Source organism: Homarus americanus, unplaced genomic scaffold, assembly GCF_018991925.1.
Source record: "Homarus americanus isolate GMGI-L3 unplaced genomic scaffold, GMGI_Hamer_2.0 scaffold49667, whole genome shotgun sequence".
NCBI lineage: Eukaryota > Metazoa > Arthropoda > Malacostraca > Decapoda > Nephropidae > Homarus > Homarus americanus.
Window position 1 is genome coordinate 10,071,264 of NW_024738608.1, and position 22,519 is coordinate 10,093,782.

At 40.7% G+C, this 22,519-nt stretch overlaps 1 protein-coding gene across 1 annotated transcript in view; it reads left to right on the forward strand.

Moving 5' to 3' along the window:
* Positions 1 to 16,443: 16,443 nt before the first annotated feature.
* Positions 16,444 to 22,519, forward strand: part of LOC121874189 — a 64,043-nt gene continuing 57,967 nt past the window's right edge. The window contains exons 1-2 of the mRNA XM_042378188.1: positions 16,444 to 16,470; positions 16,712 to 16,976. Of these exons, the coding sequence (XP_042234122.1) occupies positions 16,444 to 16,470; positions 16,712 to 16,976 (292 nt within the window). The remainder of the gene's footprint in view (positions 16,471 to 16,711; positions 16,977 to 22,519) is intronic.

Sequence of the window (22,519 nt, forward strand, 5' to 3'; positions counted from 1 at the left end):
CATCACTGTATACAAGCATGGAGACCACACCTACAGGAGAACACAACATCACTGTATACAAGCATGGAGACCACCCCTACAGGAGAACACAACATCACTGTATACAAGCATGGAGACCACACCTACAGGAGAACATAACATCACTATATACAAGCATGGAGACCACACCTACAGGAGAACACAACATCACTGTATAAAAAGCACAGAACCACTACAGTCGCCTCTGATAGAATGCATCTCGTGTATATACCCAGACAGTCTGAAGGCTTTGTATCTGACACTCTCTTTCAACTAGACACGACAGCATCGATCTTCAGACAGAATCCCGAACTAAATGGAAAATATACATCACTCGAATATTTCTTTAAGCTGTTGAATGGTGCATCAACGAGACGGACTCTAGATTCAAGCTTGTTGAGTCATTTTGTATTATATTGAGTACAGTAGAGAAATATACTGTATTATATTGAGTACAGCAGAGATAATACTGTATTTTTCCCCATTAGTTAAATATCCATCACTCTTACTCTGACCACTAATTAACTTATACACCTTTACATCACCTGATTTAAGGGAGAACTACTGAAATATCTCACAAGTTATGAAGAGGAAAAAAAAAAAACCACCTTGAGATACTACCCAGGTGTTGCCTCTCAAGTTTACACCATAATGGAGATTTATTCCTCTGGTGGTGTAAATTGGCTCTCATGACGTCATATAGGTAGTTCTGCGTATATGTGCGTATATGACAACAAAGAATGGAAACTATTCAATCTAGTTTACATGTAGACTGTATTGATGCCATGATTGGAAGGTGAGAACAATCATTGCACTCTCCTAGGAACGTTGTCAGCTTTCAGTGGTCATTCTATCTGTTGTGTATGTCATTCACCTTGTCGTTCCTGCGTCATAGTGGAGTGAATGATGGCGGTGTAGTGACGTGGCGTGGGTGGAGTATGAATGTTGTATGTCTGTTCATCGGTAATCGTTCCCTGGTGACGTGAATGGCGGAGTGGATGACGATTTTCATATGGTTTATGTTCAACTGCCCCAACTGCCCCTCCACCTGCCTCCACCTTGCCTCCCACCCACCTACTCCGCCTCCACCGTCTTCACCCCCCTCCACCCCACTGCACCTCCTCCATTCCCTCATCCACCTCCTCCACCCCTTCCATACTCCTTCACCTCCTCCCCACCCCTCCACCACCTCCACCCACCTTCCTCCGGCCCTCACAGTTGTAATAATTTTCAGATCTTCTTTAAGTAATTGCCTCTAAGAGTTAGTAATTTGACGGTCATTTGCGGCGTCCTGATTGGTTTTATTAAGGTGAGGGTAACAGGTGGACTCAGGCACACAGGTAAGTATCCTATCTTCCCATTTTTTTTTTTGGTCTCACTTAGGATAGAAAAATATAGTATCTAGTTAGAGTCTCAGTTCAGTTCCGTCGCCATTTTGATTATTTAGTTTCTCTTGTTGTAGATTAATATGTTCTAGTGACGTTAGGTTAGGTTAATTTATTCTTGTCAGGTTAGGTTAGGTTAATATATTCCTGTTAGGTTAGGTTAGGTTAATTTATTCTTATTACGTTAGGTTAGGTTAATTTATTCTTGTTAGGTGAGGTTAGGTTAATATACTCCAGTTAGATAATCTCTCACATTTTCAGTCAAAGGGAGAAATTAGTGAACGATTTTTTTAAAGAATTGTTGTGGTGATCTTCAGGCATTTGGTATATTATTTAATCATAAGTCATCACGAGGGAGGTGAGGTGAGGTGAGGTGAGGTGAGGAGGGAGGTGAGGTGAGGTGAGGAGGGAGGTGAGGTGAGGAGGGGAGGTGAGATGAGGTGGGAGGTGAGGTGGAGGTGGAGGAGGAGGGGAGGAGGAGGGGGGAGGGAGGTGAGGTGAGGAGGAGAGGGAGGTGAGGAGGGAGGGAGGTGGGAGGTGGGAGGGAGGGAGGTGAGGAGGAGGTGGGTGAGGAGGAGGTGAGGTGAGGTGAGGGGGAGGTGAGGTGAGGAGGGAGGTGAGGTCATGCAGGTGGGAGGATATAGGGTTCTATGTATAGTGCCAGTGCCACCAAAACGGACAGCCAACCAGAAGAACAACTCATTAAAAGATACCCACAATAACTAGCCCAAAGGCATTACTTAACACACCTTCTACCTCCTTTTAACTCCTCTTCCTCTCTATTAACCCCATTCCTCCTTCCTATTAACCCTCTTCCTCCTTCCTTGTATTAACTCCCCTTCCTTCCTCTCATTAACTCCCTTCTCCCATCTATTAACCCCCCTTCCTCCTTCCTATTAACCCCCTTCCTCCCTCCTATTAACCCCCCTTCCTCCTTCCTATTAACCCCCTTCCCTCCTATTAACCCCTTCCTTCCTCCTATTAACCCCCTTCCTCCTTCCTATTAACCCCTTCCTCCTCCTATTAACCCCCTTCCTCCCTCCTATTAACCCCCCTTCCTCCTTCCTATTAACCCCCTTCCTCCCTCCTATTAACCCCCTTCCTCCCTCCTCTAGCCTAATCTCCTCCCTCCCCCCGCCATCCTTCTTTCTCTACATAAAAGAGGAGGGAGAGGAAGGTGGAGGTGAGGAGGGGCTGTGGATTTATGAAGGTAGTGGGTAGGAGAGGAGTCAGGTGGGGGTGAGAGAGAGAGAATCCACACAAACGGTAGAAGAAGAAATAAGTAAATAAACCTTCACTTAATACTCCCACAAACTCCTATTTACGTTCGTGTAATGTTCCTTGCCTCACTCCCCACACAAGCTGGAGGTCAGGATCTAATACACAACCCGGATACTAACTCGCTTTAAATCCTACATCATAACACGACATTAGGGTGACTTTTAATTGCTAGTGTAACGGGAGGGAGGGACACTTATCATCATCATCATCATAATCATCTTCATCATCATAACCCCATATGCAAGTGGAATGATTACACGACTCTGTGATGCTCTTTTGTTTTTGTAATGTAATTGATGATAAGTTATAGACTTTATGATTACATGACGCTGTGATGCTCTTTTGTTTTTGTAATGTGAGTGATGATAAGTTATAGACTTTATGATTACACGACTCTGTGATGTTCTTCTGTTTTTGTAATGTAATTGATGATAAGTTATAGACTTTATGATTACATGACGCTGTGATGTTCTTCTGTTTTTGTAATGTGAGTGATGATAAGTTATAGACTTTATGATTACACGACTCTGTGATGCTCTTTTGTTTTTGTAATGTAATTGATGATAAGTTATAGACTTTATGATTACATGACGCTGTGATGTTCTTCTGTTTTTGTAATGTGAGTGATGATAGGTTATAGACTTTGGGTTTTGTTGTTGTTGTGATTGACGTTCATCAGTTTAAGGGTTATTGAATTCCTTTCACTGTGTCGTTGGTTCAGAACTATTATTGGATTGACATTTTGATGACGAAAGGGTTAAGCAATCGTCCTCAAAGGGTTAAATTGTCGTCGTCAAAGGGTTAAACAATCGTCCTCACTACGTTAAATCATCGTCCTCAAAGGGTTAAATCATTATCCTCGAATGATTAATCTATCGTCTTCAAATTATGTTTATTGAGTAAAATTAATATTTGAGATTAAAAATAAAACAAAATTAAACAGAATAAATAAAAAATAGTTATAAAAACAAAGCCACAATTAAGAGCCTCGGGTTTATTTTAGTCTGTCGTCTTATTGTGTCAGATGAAAGGGAAGGAAAGAAAATGGTTGATAGAAATAGAATGAGATAATATTAATTACATCATTATCGTAACATTGTGTACACTATTATTAATGAGGAGCAAGAATATATAATAGTGATAGACTCTCTCTCTCTCTCTCTCTCTCTCTAACACACACACGGACAAACAAAGAAGAAAAGAGAGAGCGAGAGAATACAGACAGATAGATAGAGACAAAGGAAGAAAGAAAGCGACAGAGAGAGAATAGAGACAGACAGACAGAGACAGAAAAAGACAAAGAGAGAGAGAGAGACAAAGGGGCACAGTGCTCTTCATCACAGGAGGCTTGAGGGTTTTAAAGGGTCTAATTTACGTCATAGCCCTAATGTATGGACCTCCAACCTAACCCCCCACCCCTCCCCCTACTTCCTTTTGTTCCTTGATGTAGGTAACTAGAAGCCCTCTTCCTCCTCCTTCTCCTAATATTTTCCTCCGTATCATCCTCTTTCTGTCCTCCTCCTTCCCCTCCCGTTGTCCTCCTCTATTCTTCCTCCTCCTGCTCCTCCTTTTGTCCCTTAATCTATATAACCAGAAACCCTCCTCCTAATTTTTTCCTCCTTATCATCCTCCACTTTATCATCATTTTCTTCCTCCTGTTCTCTTCCTTATCATCCATTTTCGTGTCTTCCCTCCTTTCTTTCTTATCATCATCCTCCTTTTCATGTGCATCCTCGTCCTTATCTTCATCCTTCTCCTCCTCCTCCTTATCATCATCTCCACATCCTTCTCCTCCTCCTGCTCCTTATCATCATCTCCACATCCTTCTCCTCCTCCTCCTGCTCCTCCTCAGAAGCTCATGGTGGCAGGGCTGGGCTCGGCCATGATAAACACCGCCTCACTCCTCGTTACCAACATTTCTCGGCTGGTCGTCCGGACTGCCATAAATATTCCTTATCTTCTAGCCCCCTTTACCACACACACACACACACACACACACACACACACACACACACACACACACACACACACACACACACACACACACACACCCTCCTCCTCTCTCTATCTCTCTATATCTATTTAATCCTTGTTGCTTATATACACACGAAAAGGTTAAATCACCCTTAAACTACAAGTAAAAAAAAAGTGTGTTGGCTCTGGCGGTCCTTAATGATGTGAAATATTGCCCAAAGAATAAGTGAAAATATTACAATGTTTTTAGTTAATACTGAAAGAATAAGAGAAACTTTTTCGGTATTTTTAGGTAATACTGAAGGAATAAAGGAAAATATCAGTGTTCTTAGGTATTACAGAAGGTAGTATGATGGTTTAGGTTCAGGGTTTTTTTAAGGGTTTTATTTGTGTGGTTAATGAGATAGTTAGGTACTCTCTCTTAACTCCAACAAGGTGGATATTTAACCTACAGTCCCTTGAGATTGGTAGAGTATCTTAAGTGAGTCTTTTAGATACGTTCTCTTATCTCTAGGTAAGACGGTAGGGATAACTTAGGAACCTCTGAGAATCTATTTACCATTGTATTTCAGTTAGATACAATGTCCTGTTAGTAAGTAGAGGAATGATGTGATATTATAATATTACAATAAGTTTCGGAGAAAACAATTAAATCTAAAGTTACTTAAAACAATAATAAAGACTTAAATGAGAGGAAAACAAATACCAGTAATAAGTACAAGTAATAAATAACTAAATAAACCCTGAAGCTAAATATATATATATTACGATGTTCTTTGTCTTTTATATTATACACTTACTGTAGTATATACTTATAACATATTAAATGACGTAACAATAATGGTTGTCCCTCGTGTACAAGGATGGCCCCGGCACCAGGGCCACCCAAGGGCTATAGAAGAGAGATTTATTTGCCTTTGACATTATCTACGTTATCTCTAGTGTTAAGTTATGGTAAACTTATGACAAATATATCAAATTCATATTCAATAATTACCAAACTACTTTTATAATGGACTACAGATTCTGTCAGCCTCTGGCAGCTTGTCAATGCCCACCGAGCATCAGCAGTATTACTGTTGTCTTTATCTTAAAGAGGTTAATCCACTGTATCTTAGTTTTAGGTAATGAATGGAAGTGTATATTACCTCTTGTTTCACTATGTGACACAGGACACCAGTTGTAGCTGCAGCCACCTGAGGGCCGGTCTCTCCACCTCTCTACCACAGGACACCAGTTGTGGCTGCAGCCACCTGAGGGCCGGTCTCTCCACCTCTCTACCACAGGACACCAACTGGGTCGCATTTTGGGTCAGGTGAGGGATGACCTCCTCTATAGACCTTGACTACTAATGCTACTGTCTCCACCTAATAAACGCTTCCAATAATCTCTGTATAAAATATTGCTTACCATAAATGGTTAGTGTGAGCTGTGGCCTCATTCTCCGGACTAACAGACACAGATGGAAATATATTATCTATGTCACGTCTTTGTTTCTATTATTGTATCTTGAGAATTTACTGAGTGATATTGTCCGTTGGTTTATTGTTTTGTAATGAATTTTGAGAATCAGTTGAGTATTCGAGGAAATTCATTTCATTTTTACTAACAAGAGCCGACCCAGCATATACCCTCACTTAAATCTCCAGCAGTCAGGTCAGGAGAGGACGTACACTGGGGTGATTAAACGTAGCTAATAATGTTATACCTGTAATGTGCCGTGAAGGTGAGGCAGGTGCAGGGGTCGAGACAGGTGGCTAATTACGATTCAGTTTGACAGATGTGAGACACCGTGTACAGGTGTTTGTGATTTACTGCCGTCATTAACCTGTAGTGTTATCCTTCGTGGAGGAACAACACCTGGGCTGGGGGTCACATTAAATCATTGTGTAAATATATATATGAAAAATGGGAGTGATTATATGTCTCTGTACACACACACACACACACACACACACACACACACACTCTCTCTCTCTCTTATACTTGTCATTTTCACATATTCGTTGGAGTCATCTATACACATCTGTTAACATGAATCACAGACAACATTCTCCCTAATCTGGTAGGCTCAGTAGTTCCCGTGTCCAGCACCACTCGGGTAATAACATAACCCAACTATATACACGAGAGTCACTTGATTTTCTTTTGCCAGACACCCAAAAAAAAATATTCAACTCACCCGAAAAAAATCCCACTAATACCAGGAATCAGAGCTACAGGAATGAATGGACGTGGTTAAAAATACAACATTATATTTTTATTTTTTTTATTTTTTAGAATTACGGAATAATGTTGTGGTCGTGATAGACAATGAGGACGGGAAGGAAGGGGGGCCGTAGAGAAGTGGGTCGTGTTTTTAATCAGATTTGGGAGTTGTCTCAGTGATGTGGATTAATCCTGGTAGTGAATATGTTTGTTTCCTCGCCTCGCTGCACTGTTTCATGCATCCTTTCTACCCCCCTTTACACACACACACACACACACACACACACACACACACACTATTAGTTTGCATCATTTTTCTATCCTTACTTCCTTAGCTGTTAATACCGTAGGTCTTTGATGTGGTGTGTTTCTTTTCATGTTCTGATTCTGTCTTGAAGTATTTTTTTTATTGTGTGTGTGTGTGTGTGTGTGTGTGTGTGTGTGTGTGTGTGTGTGTGTGTGTGTAAACGATGCAGAGGAAAAGTTATTAGTCCACACGCTCAATATACCGGATTTTTTTTTTTTTAAGAATTAACAGCCAACACCTATCGTATTTTCTCCTTTTTTTCTCTATCTTTCCCTTTCCTTCCTTTCGTCTCTCTCTCTCTCTCTCTCTCTACCTTCGTCTTACTCTATTAGTCTCTCCTCTCTGATTCTCCCCTTCCCTTCTCATCTCTCCCCTATTCTCTCTCTTTTATCTCCTACTTGGTTACATACACCGTCAGGATGAGACACAGACTATAACAAATATTCCCCCCAAGTGATCCGCTAACAAGCACCGCGTCTCCTGTTTCTCCCAACCTCACCTGAGCTCCATTAGACTGGTCCCCTGTTGCCACGCATAGACAACAGGTATCTAGTCTCGTCTCTCAAGTCTGAACCAATGGCGTCTTATAGTGTGTCTGGTTTTTGTGGTGTTACTTTATCTTTGTTTTGTACAGTGCCATCTTTGTTTTAATTGGTGAGGGAATCAGGTAAATTTGTTTTATTTGTCCAAGAAAGCCGTATTTGGGGGGGGGGGTGGTTAAGTTAGAATAGAGTCTTGGGATAATTTCAACGTCATTATTTTTTTTCTTCTTTTTTTTTAGGGGGCACCTCTCGTAGTAGCTTAACCAGATAGTTGATGCGTTTTCAAGTGTCCAATTACGGAGGACCATACCTGGATGAGCCAATTACCCAGTACCTAGAATTGTTTAACCTCTACTGTACACACACACACACACACACACACACACACACACACACACACGCACACGTCTTCTCACATATTAATACCTGTTCCTAACCACCTGCAGGAGACAGTTACCTTTGCATTATTGACCAGGTTGAGTGATGAGGTCAAGGCGTAGCTGAAGGACGAGGTCAGGTCTTGAAGGAGCTGTTAAGGTGTTGTTGTGATCATCACTTTATTGATTATTGAGAGGAACATATATTTAAGGGTTGTATAATATGATATACTGTAGGTGGTGATCTCTGAGGGTGGTGTTCATCCTGCTGCAACTGTCGTGTGTGTGTGTGTGTGTGTGTGTGTGTGTGTGTGTGTGTGTGTGTGTGTGTGTGTGTGTGGTGCTGGAAAAAATCTGGTCTTTCCTTCCTTTGTCCTCAACTTTCTCTCTCTCGTGTTAATTACAAGCAGGAAGAGAACCCTTTGTTGGACGCTCCCGGCCTTGCCCTGCTGCAGCTCCACGTGTGTGCTGCTGGATCGATCATCAGCTACTTCAGTATTGTGTAAGGTGGTGGTAGAGGTATACACATACACTGCCTCGCTGGCCCAGGGTAGTACATAACCATAGGTGTGGTGATGCATAAATTAAATCATGTTTTTTTTCTTTTTTTTAATGATGAAAAATTACTTACCTGTTGATATGTTGTGTTTTGCTCAATGGCGGAGTTTGGCCTTGAAGGTAATATAATTTTTAAAGGGTTTAGATTTTTTTTCTAATATACATCTAATTCAAGGATAATTTTTATTAATATACAAGAATAAAGCCGTGAATATTTTAGTCTGTCACTTAACTTAAGTTTAAATAATGATGAGATTTAAACAAGGAATGACTGACTAACAGACGTGACTAAAGCGAAGTTTAACACGCGGTCACTAGATAAATGGCGATGATAAAGAACGCTAATAGTAGTTGTCATGCCTCACACTAATCACACGGCTTTTTAACATAGAGGTGTGTGTGTGTGTGTGTGTGTGTGTGTGTGTGTGTGTGTGTGTGTGTGTGTGTGTGTGTGTGTGTGTGTGTACGCCCCTGAAACACACTTCTTACCCACACCTGTTGTGGCTTTAATATATGAAACAAAAGAAACTTTGGCATAATTTTATATTAACAATTTACGAGTTTTAATTAACAGACATTTATTTATTTATATTTCCATAGATTTTAGTTTACTGGAAAGAGAGAGAGGGGGGGGACTCTTCACTTGGCTATTGTATATCACTAGTGAATCCCTTTTTAGTGTGAGAGGTTAAAAGCTATCTCGAGTTAATTAATTGTGTGTTTGTTTATATCTCTGTGAAGATAACCTGGTGTACATAGTTGTTTTGTTTGTACTGTAATATCTGAGTTAAGTTTCCAACAAGACTTAGGACTTATAATTTCACTTCATAATTACAAACGTTTTTCTTCAGCCCAGCGCGTCTATAATAATAATAATAATAACAATAACAGTAAAAATACATGGTTTTTCCGGATAATTATGTCCATGCTTCTACCAGAGGATAACATATAACTATTTTAAAACAATGGAATAAATATATAAATTCAACGCAGATATTATTATGATACACGTTGAATGTATCCTTCCTACAGTGTCGCAGAATAATGTGTCTGTACCTGTAATCTGTTTTTTTCACTAAATTTCCTCTTGAGAGTAAATGTCTCCGATTTACTTGATAAAGAGACCAGCTAGACACCAGACAAGGTTCCGAGACCCTGGTGGCGCACTGCAATAATCCCCCTCCCCCCTCTCCCCCTATTCCCCCCCCTCTCAATCCCCCCTCTCCCCATCACATCCCCAGTCCCCTCCCCCCAGCTTGGTCTCTCGGTGTGGGCGTCGTCACTAGCCCAGAATTGCAGTTGTCAGCTGGTTGGGTGGAGACTGACCCCAAACTCTCGCCAGGCGGGAACTCTTGTGTGCCGGGGCTGGAAAGGACTAGGGAAAAAATAGGGGGAATCGGTTAAAAGGAAGGAGGGGAGGGGGGAAAAGCTTGTACCGTACAAATCGACTGTGCTTGACAACCTTCACTGGATAAAGGTTTTTCATATGCCTGCGTGTTAGGCTGGGGGAGAGAGAGAGTGAGTTCAAGGTTAGGTGTATTTCTGGTGGTGTTTAGTTATAAATGAGACACAAGAAAAAGTAAGAGAGAGAGAGCGTGTGTGTGTATGTGTGTGTGTGTGTACGTGTGTTCATGTGTACGTGTGTGTATGTGTGGGTGAGGATATTATACTGTATGTATGAGTATATAGAATGTGTGTGTGTGTGTGTGTGTGTGTGTTATAATAGACTACACACACACACACACACACACACCGTCTACCACCTCAATGGTCCTTCAGAGCCGCCCCTAAAACCTGGGGGGAGGGTATTCTTTCACTCTCTCCTTCCCTCGACATTCACAAAATAAGTCGCTCTCTTCGTGTGGTTGTCAGCAAATTTTCTCTGTAACAGTGATGTGAATTTCAATATATGTTTAGTTTAATAAAAGGATGGGATGTCTTGGTAAATATTTACTTTCAGACAACACGGGAATCTTAGGAATTTTATCTCGAAATCACTAGTTTAGACAATTTTAACCAAACCTAACCCAACGCAAACCTAGCCTAATCTAACCTAACCTCGCAAATGACCTAACCTAACCTCCTAACCGCCCTGGAACCCCCCGGCATAAGTCTTTTACGAGGGAAACGTCAAAGAAAAAAAAGTGATCTAAGAATTGTTGAAACTATTGATTGGAAAGATAAAATTCCTAAGATTCCGGTAGTGTCCGAAAGTAAAATAAGACTCTTTGTGTTTTACAGTCAAGTGTGTGTGTGTGTGTGTGTGTGTGTGTGTGTGTGTGTGTGTGTGTGTGTGTGTGAGAGAGAGAGAGAGAGAGGCCAGTCAATATCCTTAAACCTTAACTAAATGAAAATAGAATAAAATTTACAAAAAAAAATAAAACAGCTCAAGATATAAAGAAATTCGAAGTTATAATAGATTCGGAGCTAAAAAAGGTGGAGTGGGGGGGGGGGTGTAAGCTAAGAATAAAGGTTGGAAGCTAAAGGGAAATATACAGCTATTATTTCCATCCTTCGTCAACATTGTTCAGGTTAGACTCTAAGCTACACCGTGAGGGAGTTAGGTGGCACTGACTGACTGACGATGACTACACACACACACACACACACACGCACACACACACACACGCACATACAAAGTCGCTCTCGTTTAATAATAGCAAATGTCAATGTTTTTTCCGGGTTCTAATTATACTCCTCTTAGAGACGTAAATCCTAGACCCAATTTTCCTTCGAGTAAGAGAAAGGAAAAAAAGAAAGTAAAGAAAGTGGTAATTAAAGCGAGCGGAAAGAGAAAAGGACATCACTCCCCCCTTTCTCTTTCTCTTGCATGTTTGACCCCCCTGACCCCTATACCCCCACGACTCACAACCCCCGACCCGACCCCCCACGACCCGACCCCCCACACCAAGGGAGAAATGAAGGAGAGTTAAAGCGTTGAGTTGATAGTGAAAGTGTGGTTAATTAGATGGTGAAAAAAAAGGTGAATGGATGGTGAAAGAAGATGGGTGGTGAAAGTGTTGCTGAATTATCAGTGAAAGTTTTAATTAATGAAAAGTGAAAGTTTTGATTAATGAACAATGAAAGTTTGGATTAATGAACAGTGAAAGTGTCGTTCATTGGACCACAAATCCACATTTTTCACTTATCAATAATGAAGTCTTACTATTACACTTAAATTATGTTGCTTCCTCTTTATCATTCATTTAACGAGGGGGCATTGGGCTTTCTTTTTTCTGCTACCTTTCTATTTCACTTTCTATTTGACTTATTTAATATTATCACTTTTCTTTATACAGGTCTCTTTCGCCTTACGAGTATAATTTAATACTTCTTTCTTCACTTTCTCCCACTTAACTGTCCTACTTTCCAAATTATCGAATGCAAGAAAGTACTACACCCCCTACCACTTTCCCTTTACTTTCTATCTCCCCTTATTAAGAGTAAGAGACTAACATTTATCCCCCCTTCCTTTGAATGTCCCTTCACTTCCTCCCCAAACTAGCGTGTGATACCACTTTCCCTAACTTTCTCTCTCCCTTAAAGAGAGAAAAAAGCTAACACCTTTCCTCACTTTCTAAGAACTTTCTTTTATTTTCTCTTTCTCCTTTAACCAGCGTAAGAATACACCTCGTTTCCTACTTTCTCTCCCCCTAACTTTTATACCCACTTTAACGAGTGTAAGAAGACACCACTTTCCTCTCACTTTCTCTCTCCCCCTCACTTTCTTTTTCTCTAAACGTGTGTAAAACGACACCATTTTCCCCTCTCTTATCTTATAATATAAAGTTAAAAAGGAAAAAAGGATATAGAACTCTACATCAGTCTTTCACCTAAGGTATAGTTGGCTGGGTAGAAAATCACTGCGTGGCCTCTTCTCCTGACGAAGGGGTGGAGGGGTAATGAGAAGGATGAGGAGAGAGAGAGAGAGAGAGAGAGAGAGAGAGAGAGAGAGAGAGAGATGACCATCTTAATAAACACGAGAGGAGAAAGAATTGGGTGTTTTATGATAGAGAAGAGACGGGGGGATATTAAGGAGGAATTTTAACAGGTTTATAAATGTTGGTTTATGACTTTAGGTGTTAACATAAAGTAGATATTCTAGCATGTTAATATACGTGAGTTATAGGTACTTAACATGGAGTAGAGAAGAGGGGATTTTAACATTATATTATACCGTATTTTAGGTACTTAACATAGGCTAGTTTAATGTGCTTAACGTGGAACAGAGAAAAAACATAAAAATATATTGTTTATGTATATTAAGTTGGGTGTTTACTTGGAGAGGGTGGACGGGAAGGGAAGGAAAATGAGTTGAGATAGTTTTATGTGGTGGAAGGGAGTGATGGTGCACTATGGGTTATGGTGTAAGTTTCACCATCCTGAAGAGTCAACGCTTTCACTACGACATCATAGTCACCATCTACACTCTAATTTAACAGACCATAACTTCAAGATTCACCATTAATTAACACCACCACCACCACTGTCACAATCACCACCATCAATAACACCACAACCACCATCACTAACATCACCACCACCACTGTCACAATCACCACCATCAATAACACCACAACCACCATCACCCACACCAACAGGAAGGCCAGCAATCACCCTCGTTATTTACCTCTCCCTCCCCCTATAAGAGAGTGATTGTTTATAATGGCGTAATAAGCCTTAATCATGAACAGTTCAGCAATACAGGAAGTACAGTATAACCTCTAATTACAGCTGTTTTGTAATAACACTTAATATGACAGAATTACATAGGATTTTGGGGGACTTGATATGAAAATGGAAAAAAAATATATATTCCTTTTGTTTATTTTTGGGTAGAATAAACTGGTTTTTTTTTCTCTATCTCTGACACAAACCTTCATCCCAAACGAGGCGTAATACATTGTTGTGAAATATATAAAAAAAAATCCTGGGTGTTTTAGTTTGGGAAATAAACACTATTTTCCTTCGTTTTCACACAGATCTATTTATCAGGTGATTTATTCTAAACTGCCAAGAGTTAGATTGAAGAAACAATTTATTAACGTAGTTGATTTTATATATATATTTTTTTTACCTTTATTCATACACAGTCGTTCATATCCTCGTGAATATAAAAAAAAGTAAAAAAAATGGTACGAATCTATAACGGAGTAATAAAATTAGACTCACCGTTTGAACATATCTCTAAAAAAAATATCCGTTTTCTCTTTGCACATTTCCCATAAAAAAAATCTTTGAACATTTGAACATTTTCCGTAAAAAAAAATCATTGAACATTTCCTGGAAAAAATATATGCCCACCTTTTGAACATTTCCTGAAGAACGAGAAATATGTGCATAATTTTTTTCACGGGAATATTTCCAGAAAATGGTGAATAATTTGAAGGTGTAATGTTTGGCAGCGTTTGGAGGGAATATTTAGTGTTTGGAGGCTGTGTTTAATGTTTGTTTGGAGGGAATGTTTAGTGTTTGGAGGGAGTGTTTAGTGTTTGGAGGGAATGTTTAGTGCTTGGAGGGAGTGTTTAGTGTTTTGAGGCTGTGTTTAATGTTTGTTTGGAGGTAATGTTTAGTGTTTGGAGGGAGTGTTTAGTGTTTGGAGGGAGTGTTTAATGTTTGTTTGGAGGGAATGTTTAGTGTTTGGAGGGAGTGTTTAGTGTGGTATGACCTTAAAGCTGACCGACTCCTACCTAGCTCTTGTGTGTACTCTGAGTAAAAACCGTGAGAGAGAGAGAGAGAGAGAGAGAGAGTAGTAAAGACGGATATGTAATGAGGGAGAAAGAGAGAGAAACTGTCTGAGGAAGGTAGAGAGAGATGGAAAGAGAGAAGAGAGAAATAAAAAAATATAGTTTGAGAGAGAAATATGAAATAGAAAGTGAGAGAGAAATATTGAGAGATAGAGAAATAGTAATGAAAGAGAGAGAGAGACACAGACAGCAGGTAGAGTGAGATAAAAATTGTAGAGAGATAGAGACAAAAGAAGACATAGAGACAATGGCTTAAATATAGACAGACAGACTTGAGAACTATTTACCTGTAATTAGAGGAAATAGTCTGTGAAAAAGGTTCATCTTTCCTCAACTAATTAATTCCTAGTACCGTTTGAGCTGTTTCTGGCAGCTTAATTGAGTTTATATGTATTAATTTATTATTATTATTATTATTACTATTATTATTCTTATTATTATTATTATTATTACTATTATTATTCTTATTATTATTATTATTATTATTATTATTATTATCGTTATTATTATTATTATTATTATTATTATTATTATTATTATTATTATTATTATTATTATTATTATTATCGTTATTATTATTATTATTATTATTATTATTATTATTATTATTATTTTTATTATTATTATTATTATTATTATTATTATTATTATTATTATTATTATTATTATTATTATTATTATTATTATTATTATTATTAGTAGTAGTAGTAGTAGTAGTAGTAATTATTAGACAAGACAAGTGATCGCGTGTACGTCTGTTATGCCGCTAGTTGTGTAATTTATTGGGTAAATTTATATACTTAATAAACATCTTTGTGCCCATTCTCGTCAGTGATTTGTATCGCTATTACGGTCTAAGTAACTTAAGAGGTAATGGGAGCTGACCAACTAGAGGTAAAAATATCAATACTATTCCACAGCAGTTTATTTTATGTTACGGTGTGACGGTATTAGTAACAGAAACACTGTACTGTTCTCTGTTACTACCACGAATATACACAGTGAAACGTTTTTTTTTTTAATCCCTGAGGCAGACAACAGGATCGAGTCGTAATAGGCTTGTCAAAGTTTTCCGCAGCTTATAAAGACAGTTGCATTCCGTCCGCGCCGCTGCTCTGCAATGCTGGATCACAAAACAATAGCGCATCGGGGTAGGGAGTGGGCAGGGGGTTCTCTGGAGCGCCCAACAAGTTTATAAGAGGATGGAAATTGGTCGTTATTGTGCGATTATTACTCTTGACATTTCTATAACCTTTGATGTTAATACACGGACAGAAGGGTGAAGCTCCACGTCGCTGCCCCGTGTAGCGCAGGGAGCGTTCCAGTGAACCGTGAAGACAAGTATTAGTCTTCTAAATATATATAAACAAATGAAGGGGTATTTATATGAGTTGTAGCTAAAAGGTATATAGGGATTCTTTTTTTAGGGCAGAGCTGAAAATGTACAGCTTATGATCACGGTAAGTTTGAATTATTGAACATTTTACTCCGGTAACAACATAAAACAAAGATTATATATTGTACTGAGCGGTGAGACCTTACGCTGTACATGTGTGGAAGCGAAAAAGTTGATTGAAAACGTATATTTTGAGTAGCGTCTCGAGACACTCCCGAGTTTCTGAAGATGTTTTAAGAGTTTCAGTGACTCCCTCAGGCCTCGAGTAACAGGAGAAGGAGCGGGAACTTGTGATGACTGGTGTAGGTGTTGCCATAGTGCCTCAGATGACACACTGGTCCCGCGGTGTTGAGTCTTATTTGCTCGGTAATATTTCTCCCTTGAGTATTAATATATTCATAGTTTTCTGTGTTGTGTAGTTCGGGGCTGCGGTGGTTTGTCGGGACCTCCTGTTGTTTTGTTTTATTTAGTATCCATATCGTTGTAAATATTATGAAGTGGACGTGTGGTTGAGTGAGAAAGTGAAGATGGAAATTAAAAAAAAGTGTCTTGTCTTAGCTTAGTAATTGGAAATGTTGTGTTCAGTTGTTACGAGAATTAATTGGTTCTTAACGTTACCTTTGTAGTGAAACGTGACGTTAAGTATCAGTATGCTGTGTGACCTTGATGGGTATTCGGTAAAAATAATGTGCTCTATTGTTAATTGGAGGTGTCCTGCCCACAGGTGTGCAATGTGTGTTATTCATATTTATATGTTTGATGTAGTGAGATAAAGAAGATAGTGAGATAGAGAAGATAGTGTTCAGGGATGTAGTGAGATAGATGTGGTAGTGTTTAATGAGATAAAGAAAACAGTGTTAGTGAGATAGTGTTTCGTGATGTGTGTTTCCCAGACTCACTGTTGTCTCTCTCCCTTAGGTGTACAACTTCCTGCCGAGCATCAGCGCGGTGACGGGCGTGTCCCCTCAGCGGTACCTGTGGCGTGTTGCTGTGGCGCTGCACATCTCCCCTCGCCTGCTGGTGGCGTGGGTGGCCCGCGCCTACTACACCACCCTGGCCCCCCACGTGCCCGCCGCCCGCCGCCCAGCCTACATGACACTGGTCGCCGCAGCCTTCTACCTCAACCTGACGGAGCTGGCCACGCTCTGTGGGGTCACCTACATCTCCAACAAGGAGAACTACCGTGAGTACCTGCCCGGGGTCAACAGTGGGGGCAAAGGTCGAAGTTATTTGACCTACCTTGGGTCAACAAAGTAGTGTTAGTTACAAGACTAGTGAGGTTATCCTAAAACTATATCTTGTGCTTGTGAGACCTCACTTGGATTACGCTGTTCAGTTCTGGTCACCGTATTACAGAATGGATATAGAATCTCTAGAAAGCTTTCAGAGGAGGAACCTTGAATACAGAGACAGATTAAAGCATCTTAATTTGCACTCCCTCGATAGACGTAGAGTGAGGGGCGATATGATAGAGGTGTATAAATGGAAGTCAGGGCTGAACAAAGGTGATATAACAAAGGTACTCAAACTATCCAACCAGGAGCGAACTCGTAACAATGGTTTTAAATTGGACAAATTTAGATTTAGGCTCGAGATAGGTAAACACTGGTTTAGAAATAGAGTAGTGGATGAGTGGAGTAAGTTACCGAATCTCACCGTTAACTCGATCACGCTGGGTACCTTCAAAAATAGGCTGGGTGGATATATGAGCGATAGGGGTTGGGTGTAAACGGGACTGCCCAGTATGGACCAATATGTTCTTAACAGTTTGAATAACTCGGGTCAGAGGTCACGTAACATTACTAACAAGAAAAACTTACCTAAGGGACTCAAAGGTCAGGTATTCCAACACACACACACAGTACCAACCCACGAATCACCATTGTACCCTAAGTGAGGTTCGATCAGGCACAAGTGAGAAGTAACATACCAGCGAGTCACTACACTGGAGGGTAACCTGTCACCAGTACCCTCCCCCCTCGTGCTGTACACCCTCAGTATTGATCCCAAGACGATTCACACCCGAGTCTCTCCCTCAGCTTAGTTAAGGTAGAGTCTTGGCGAAGTGTTGATGCCATAGTGATAAAATTTCACTTACGGTTATAATTTGTTAGTCAGTTACGATATATTCAGTTGCTGTTGGAAATCTGAAGATGCGAATATTTGAGAATCTATGTCCAGGTTGGGTGCGTTCACAGGGAGTTAGTTATTTAATTAAAGGGAATTGGATTCTAATTAAAGAGAGTTAAAGATTAATTAAAGGGAGTTATTAGGCCAAAGGAAGTTACAGAACCTCTCGCAGGGTTCCCTCATTACCACCACCAAAGGTTCCACTCTCCCTCCTGTTAAACACCCCAGTGGAGTATCCCCCCCCCACCCTCTCTCTATGAGCAGGATGGCGGCCATAACGTGTATAACTTTGTATAATATAGACTATGACTCATTCACTGTGTATAACGATAAATAGTGTATATATTTGAGTGATATTTATGTTGTATGATAAACTAAGCGGTATAAAGTTATTAATTAAGTGGTTTGTTATTATTATTTTTGTTAACATAATACCAAGTATAATGTTACGTAATATAGCCAATATCGGGAGTCGGTCTTTAAATCGGGAATCGGTTAAATCGGCAAAGGTAAGCAATTCGGTGGGTAGATTGAAATAGGTTCGTGTTTATATCGATTTACAGGATGTTGTTAATAGGGTGAAAATGACCTCTTGTGTGTGCTGATTAAATGTAAAATAGAGGTAATATGATCATCTCTGTGTGTGTGTGTGTGTGTGTGTGTGTGTGTGTATGTGTATGTGTGTGTGTGTGTGTGTGTGTGTGTGTGTGTGTGTGTGTGTGTGTGTGTGTGTGTGTGTGTGTGTGTGCGATATAATGTATTTAAAGAGTAATTGTAATGTGGAAATATATTTAGCTGCTTAGGATTTAGTGAAAGAAAATAGGCGTGTGTTTATATACAGTTTACATGTATTAAAAAAACAAACAAATCTTGCGGGTAAGTATTTGAGTTTCTCAGTGGCAGAGAAAACGAGGATCAAATATTCTTATTTATACAGAACAATATTTGACTTACTTAACGCCAGAGAAGATCAGGTATATACGCCTTTATATACCAAGGAAATATCTTCTTATGGATGAATATTTGACTTAATGCCAGAGAATACGACCAGGATATATTATGATCTTGTTATCATTGTATCCCACTTAGGGAAAATTGCAACATGGAACACCCTCTCGACTCCTGTGTGCCTCCCTTCCTCCCTTCTCCCTTCCTTTGTCCCTCCCTACCTTGTCCCTCCCTTCCTCCCTTCCTCCCTACCTTGTCCCTCCCTTCCTCCCTTTTCCCTTCCTTTGTCCCTCCCTACCTTGTCCCTCCCTTCTCCCTTCCTCCCTACCTTCCCTCCCTTCCTCCCTTCTCCCTTCCTTTGTCCCTCCCTACCTTGTCCCTCCCTTCCTCCCCTTGTCCCTCCCTCCTCTCTCCCTCCTCTCTCTCTCCCTCTCCCTCCTTCTCTCTCCCTCCCTTCCTCTCTCCTCCCTCTCTCCCTCTACCTTGTCAGTGTCTGCTGCTGCTCTCATAGTGAAATACGTAATTTATTGAATTAGAGACAATTGAATCCCATTAGAGAGAGGATCAGTATGTCTGGTCATAGGGTGAAAACGGCCACTATATCGTCTGTGATTCCGGCCGCCTGCTGGTGAGTTGAGGACGTGTTGGTGATAGTGTTGGTGCTGATCCTGTGTTGGTGTTGGAGGGTGTTGTTGTTGGTGCTGATCCTGTGTTGGTGTTGGAGGTTGTTGTTGTTGTTGGTGAAGGTTGTGATGGTGGTGGTGATGGTGGTGGTGATGGTGGTGGTGGTGATGATGGTGGTGGTGGTAGGTGTTGAGAAAGAAAGAGGGAGAGGAACACGTCAACACCTCCTCTCTCTCTCTCTCTCTCTCGGGTGTTTGGTATGTGTCAACGGTAGCGGGTCATTTCCATTCGTGTGTTAGGTTAGGTTAGGTTGAGTTAGCCCTGGTTGGATTATCATTTACATGTTATTGTTGTGGGAGGGTTATGTTGAGGTGTCTTCAGGAGGCCTTTAAGTTCTTGTCACCTGAGGACTTTTAACCAATTCTCGTGGTTTTGTTAATTAGTCGTGTTTTCGGTTCTTCTTCCTCTTCCTCTTCTTCTTCTTCTTCCTCTTCTTCTTCCTTCTTCTTCTCCTTCTTCTTCTTTCTTCTTGTGTGGTGGTGTGGCGTCTCTCACACACACACTACTCTCTGCCATTTCCACAGTCCTCCTCCCTCTAAGACCGCTCCGTTATCGCTATCCTCCTCCTCTTCCTCCGTCTATGCCGCTTTATCTCTGCATCTCTCCACCTTGTTCTTTATCTACCTCTCCTCCTCTTCCTCCTTCGTCTTCCTTTATGATCTCTTGTTTGCCTCCGTTTTTCACCTTAATGATGAGGTTTATTTAGACTTATGAGGCTTCTTGTCTTGGATGCAGAGTCTCAGAGAGTCTTATGTTAATTTACTTCTTCCAACTCGGATTATTTGAAGATTAGACACCATAACACTCTCTAGGGGATGTTTGATTAGGTTAAGCTAGGTTAGGTTAGGTTAGGTTAGGTTTGTGTGATGTTAGGTTAAGTTAGTGTTAGGTTAGGTTAGCGTTAGATTATGTTAGCATGAGGTTAATTTAGGTTAGCCTTAGGTTAATTTAGGTTAGTGTTAGGTTAAAATAAGTTAGGTTAGCGTTTGGGTGAAATAATGTCATGGAGGGGAGGGTAATGTTTATGTTCTTCAGATAATACACCAATGTTAATATGAGGATTTGGTACAGTTTATGTGTCTCTTAACCACACAGAGGAGGGAGAGGCTGGGTACTTGAGTGAGATCTTCAGCAGCATCAACGTTATATAGGAGTTAGTTAGGTGTGTGGGGCCCCTCACTTAACTGTATGTGAGACACTGCTGCCTACAGACATGTGTGTGTGTGTGTGTGTGTGTGTGTGTTACAGGCGGGCGTGAAGGACGGTGTGTGTGTGTGTGTTTGTGTGTGGGTGGATGTGAGGAAGGGTGTGGGTGTTAGTGTGTGTGTGTGTCATCGACCGCCTCTAGCAGCCGTCTAAAGTCCCCCACTAGTGCTACAAGGCAGTCTCTCTCTCTCTCTCTCTCTCTCTCTCTCTCTCTCTCTCTCTCTCTCTCTCTCTCTCTCTCTCTCTCTCTCTCTCTCCACTGTAATATGAGGCATTTTGACTCATAACTGTGAGGTGTTTACATGGTGTTCGTGTGTACTTTTGGGGTATACATATGTGTGTTCATATGTCTGTATCTGCGTCTGTGTCTGTTTTTGTGTGCGTTAGTGTTTGTGTAGAGACAATACCATCAATATGAAGAAAAAAACAAGGGTTCCAAGTTGTAATTTTAAACGACCTTTCACATGACCTCGCACACCTGGTCATGACTTAACTCTACCTGTAGCTAATGAGAGGTAAGAGGGGGAGACGGAGTACTGTACTGGCCACTATTACCTGTCAGCGATTGTAATACATTAGTAATTTATGGGTGAAGACAATAACACTAATTACATTTGTGTTAGTCAAGAGGTCAGGTCAGGTCAGGTCACGGGATCAGGGATGGCTAGATACTGTTCTCGAGACGGTGGTGTGTGTGTGTGTGTGTGTGTGTGTGTGTGTGTGTGTGTGTGTGTGTGTGTGTGTGTGTGTGTGTGTGTGTGTGTGTGCACTGAATAAGTCTTCTTCAGATAAGTCATTGTTTTTATGTGTTTATGTAAAATATATATATTAATTTATTACTTTATTTTCAACTGTTGTGGACATTTTATAGGTGTAACTTATAAAGGTAATCTGATCGGGGATTACTACCTTAAAAACCCTATATAACCATGATCATCTCGCCTTCCCATGTGGTTAGATTAGATGGGTGTGGTCGCCGGCACAGACTGGTTGAGATAGGACAGATATAACTACCTGTAGATTACCTCCCCCTTCAGTTCATCTGATGATTAAACCCCCTGATGCTATCTGGGGTAAGTAGGTTAGGTTAGGTTAGGTTAGGTTAGGTTATCATGAGGTGATATAAGCTGGGAGAGTAAATCTTCAGGTGATACAAGATGAATCTTTTCGTTTCTTCATATAGAGTATTTAAGGTTCAGTTATATTCTTTTAATGACAAACCTGGCGACATATGACCATTCTACCAATAAGAATTGCGATTGATTATTTAGCTTACATTACCTACAACTCTGGGATTCGAACCAAGGGCTTCTAGATTGCCAATTCAGTGTTATAACCACTCTTCCATCTGAGCTTATGTGTGCATGGTAATTACAGCAGTAAGTAAATGTACACGCCATGTATTCATTATTCCTGGGGCCTCCAGGTGGGGAGAGGAGCTGGTGGGGAAGGTGGCCTTGTCTGTGTTATAGGTGACAGGTAAAGACGACCCCTTCTCCCCAGGTGAGGGTGACAGGTGAAGCCAACACACTCCCCAGGTAGAATGGCTGCTGTTATTGTAACTGAGTAAGCCAACACACTCCCAGGTGAGGGTGGCAGGTAAAGCCAACACACTCCTCCAGGTGAGGGTAACACTGTTACTGTAACTGGTAAAGCCAACACACTCCCCAGGTGAGGGTGACAGGTAAAGCCAACACACACTCACTCTCCAGGTGAGGTGACAGGTAAGCCAGCTTGCTCACTCCAGGTGAGGTAACA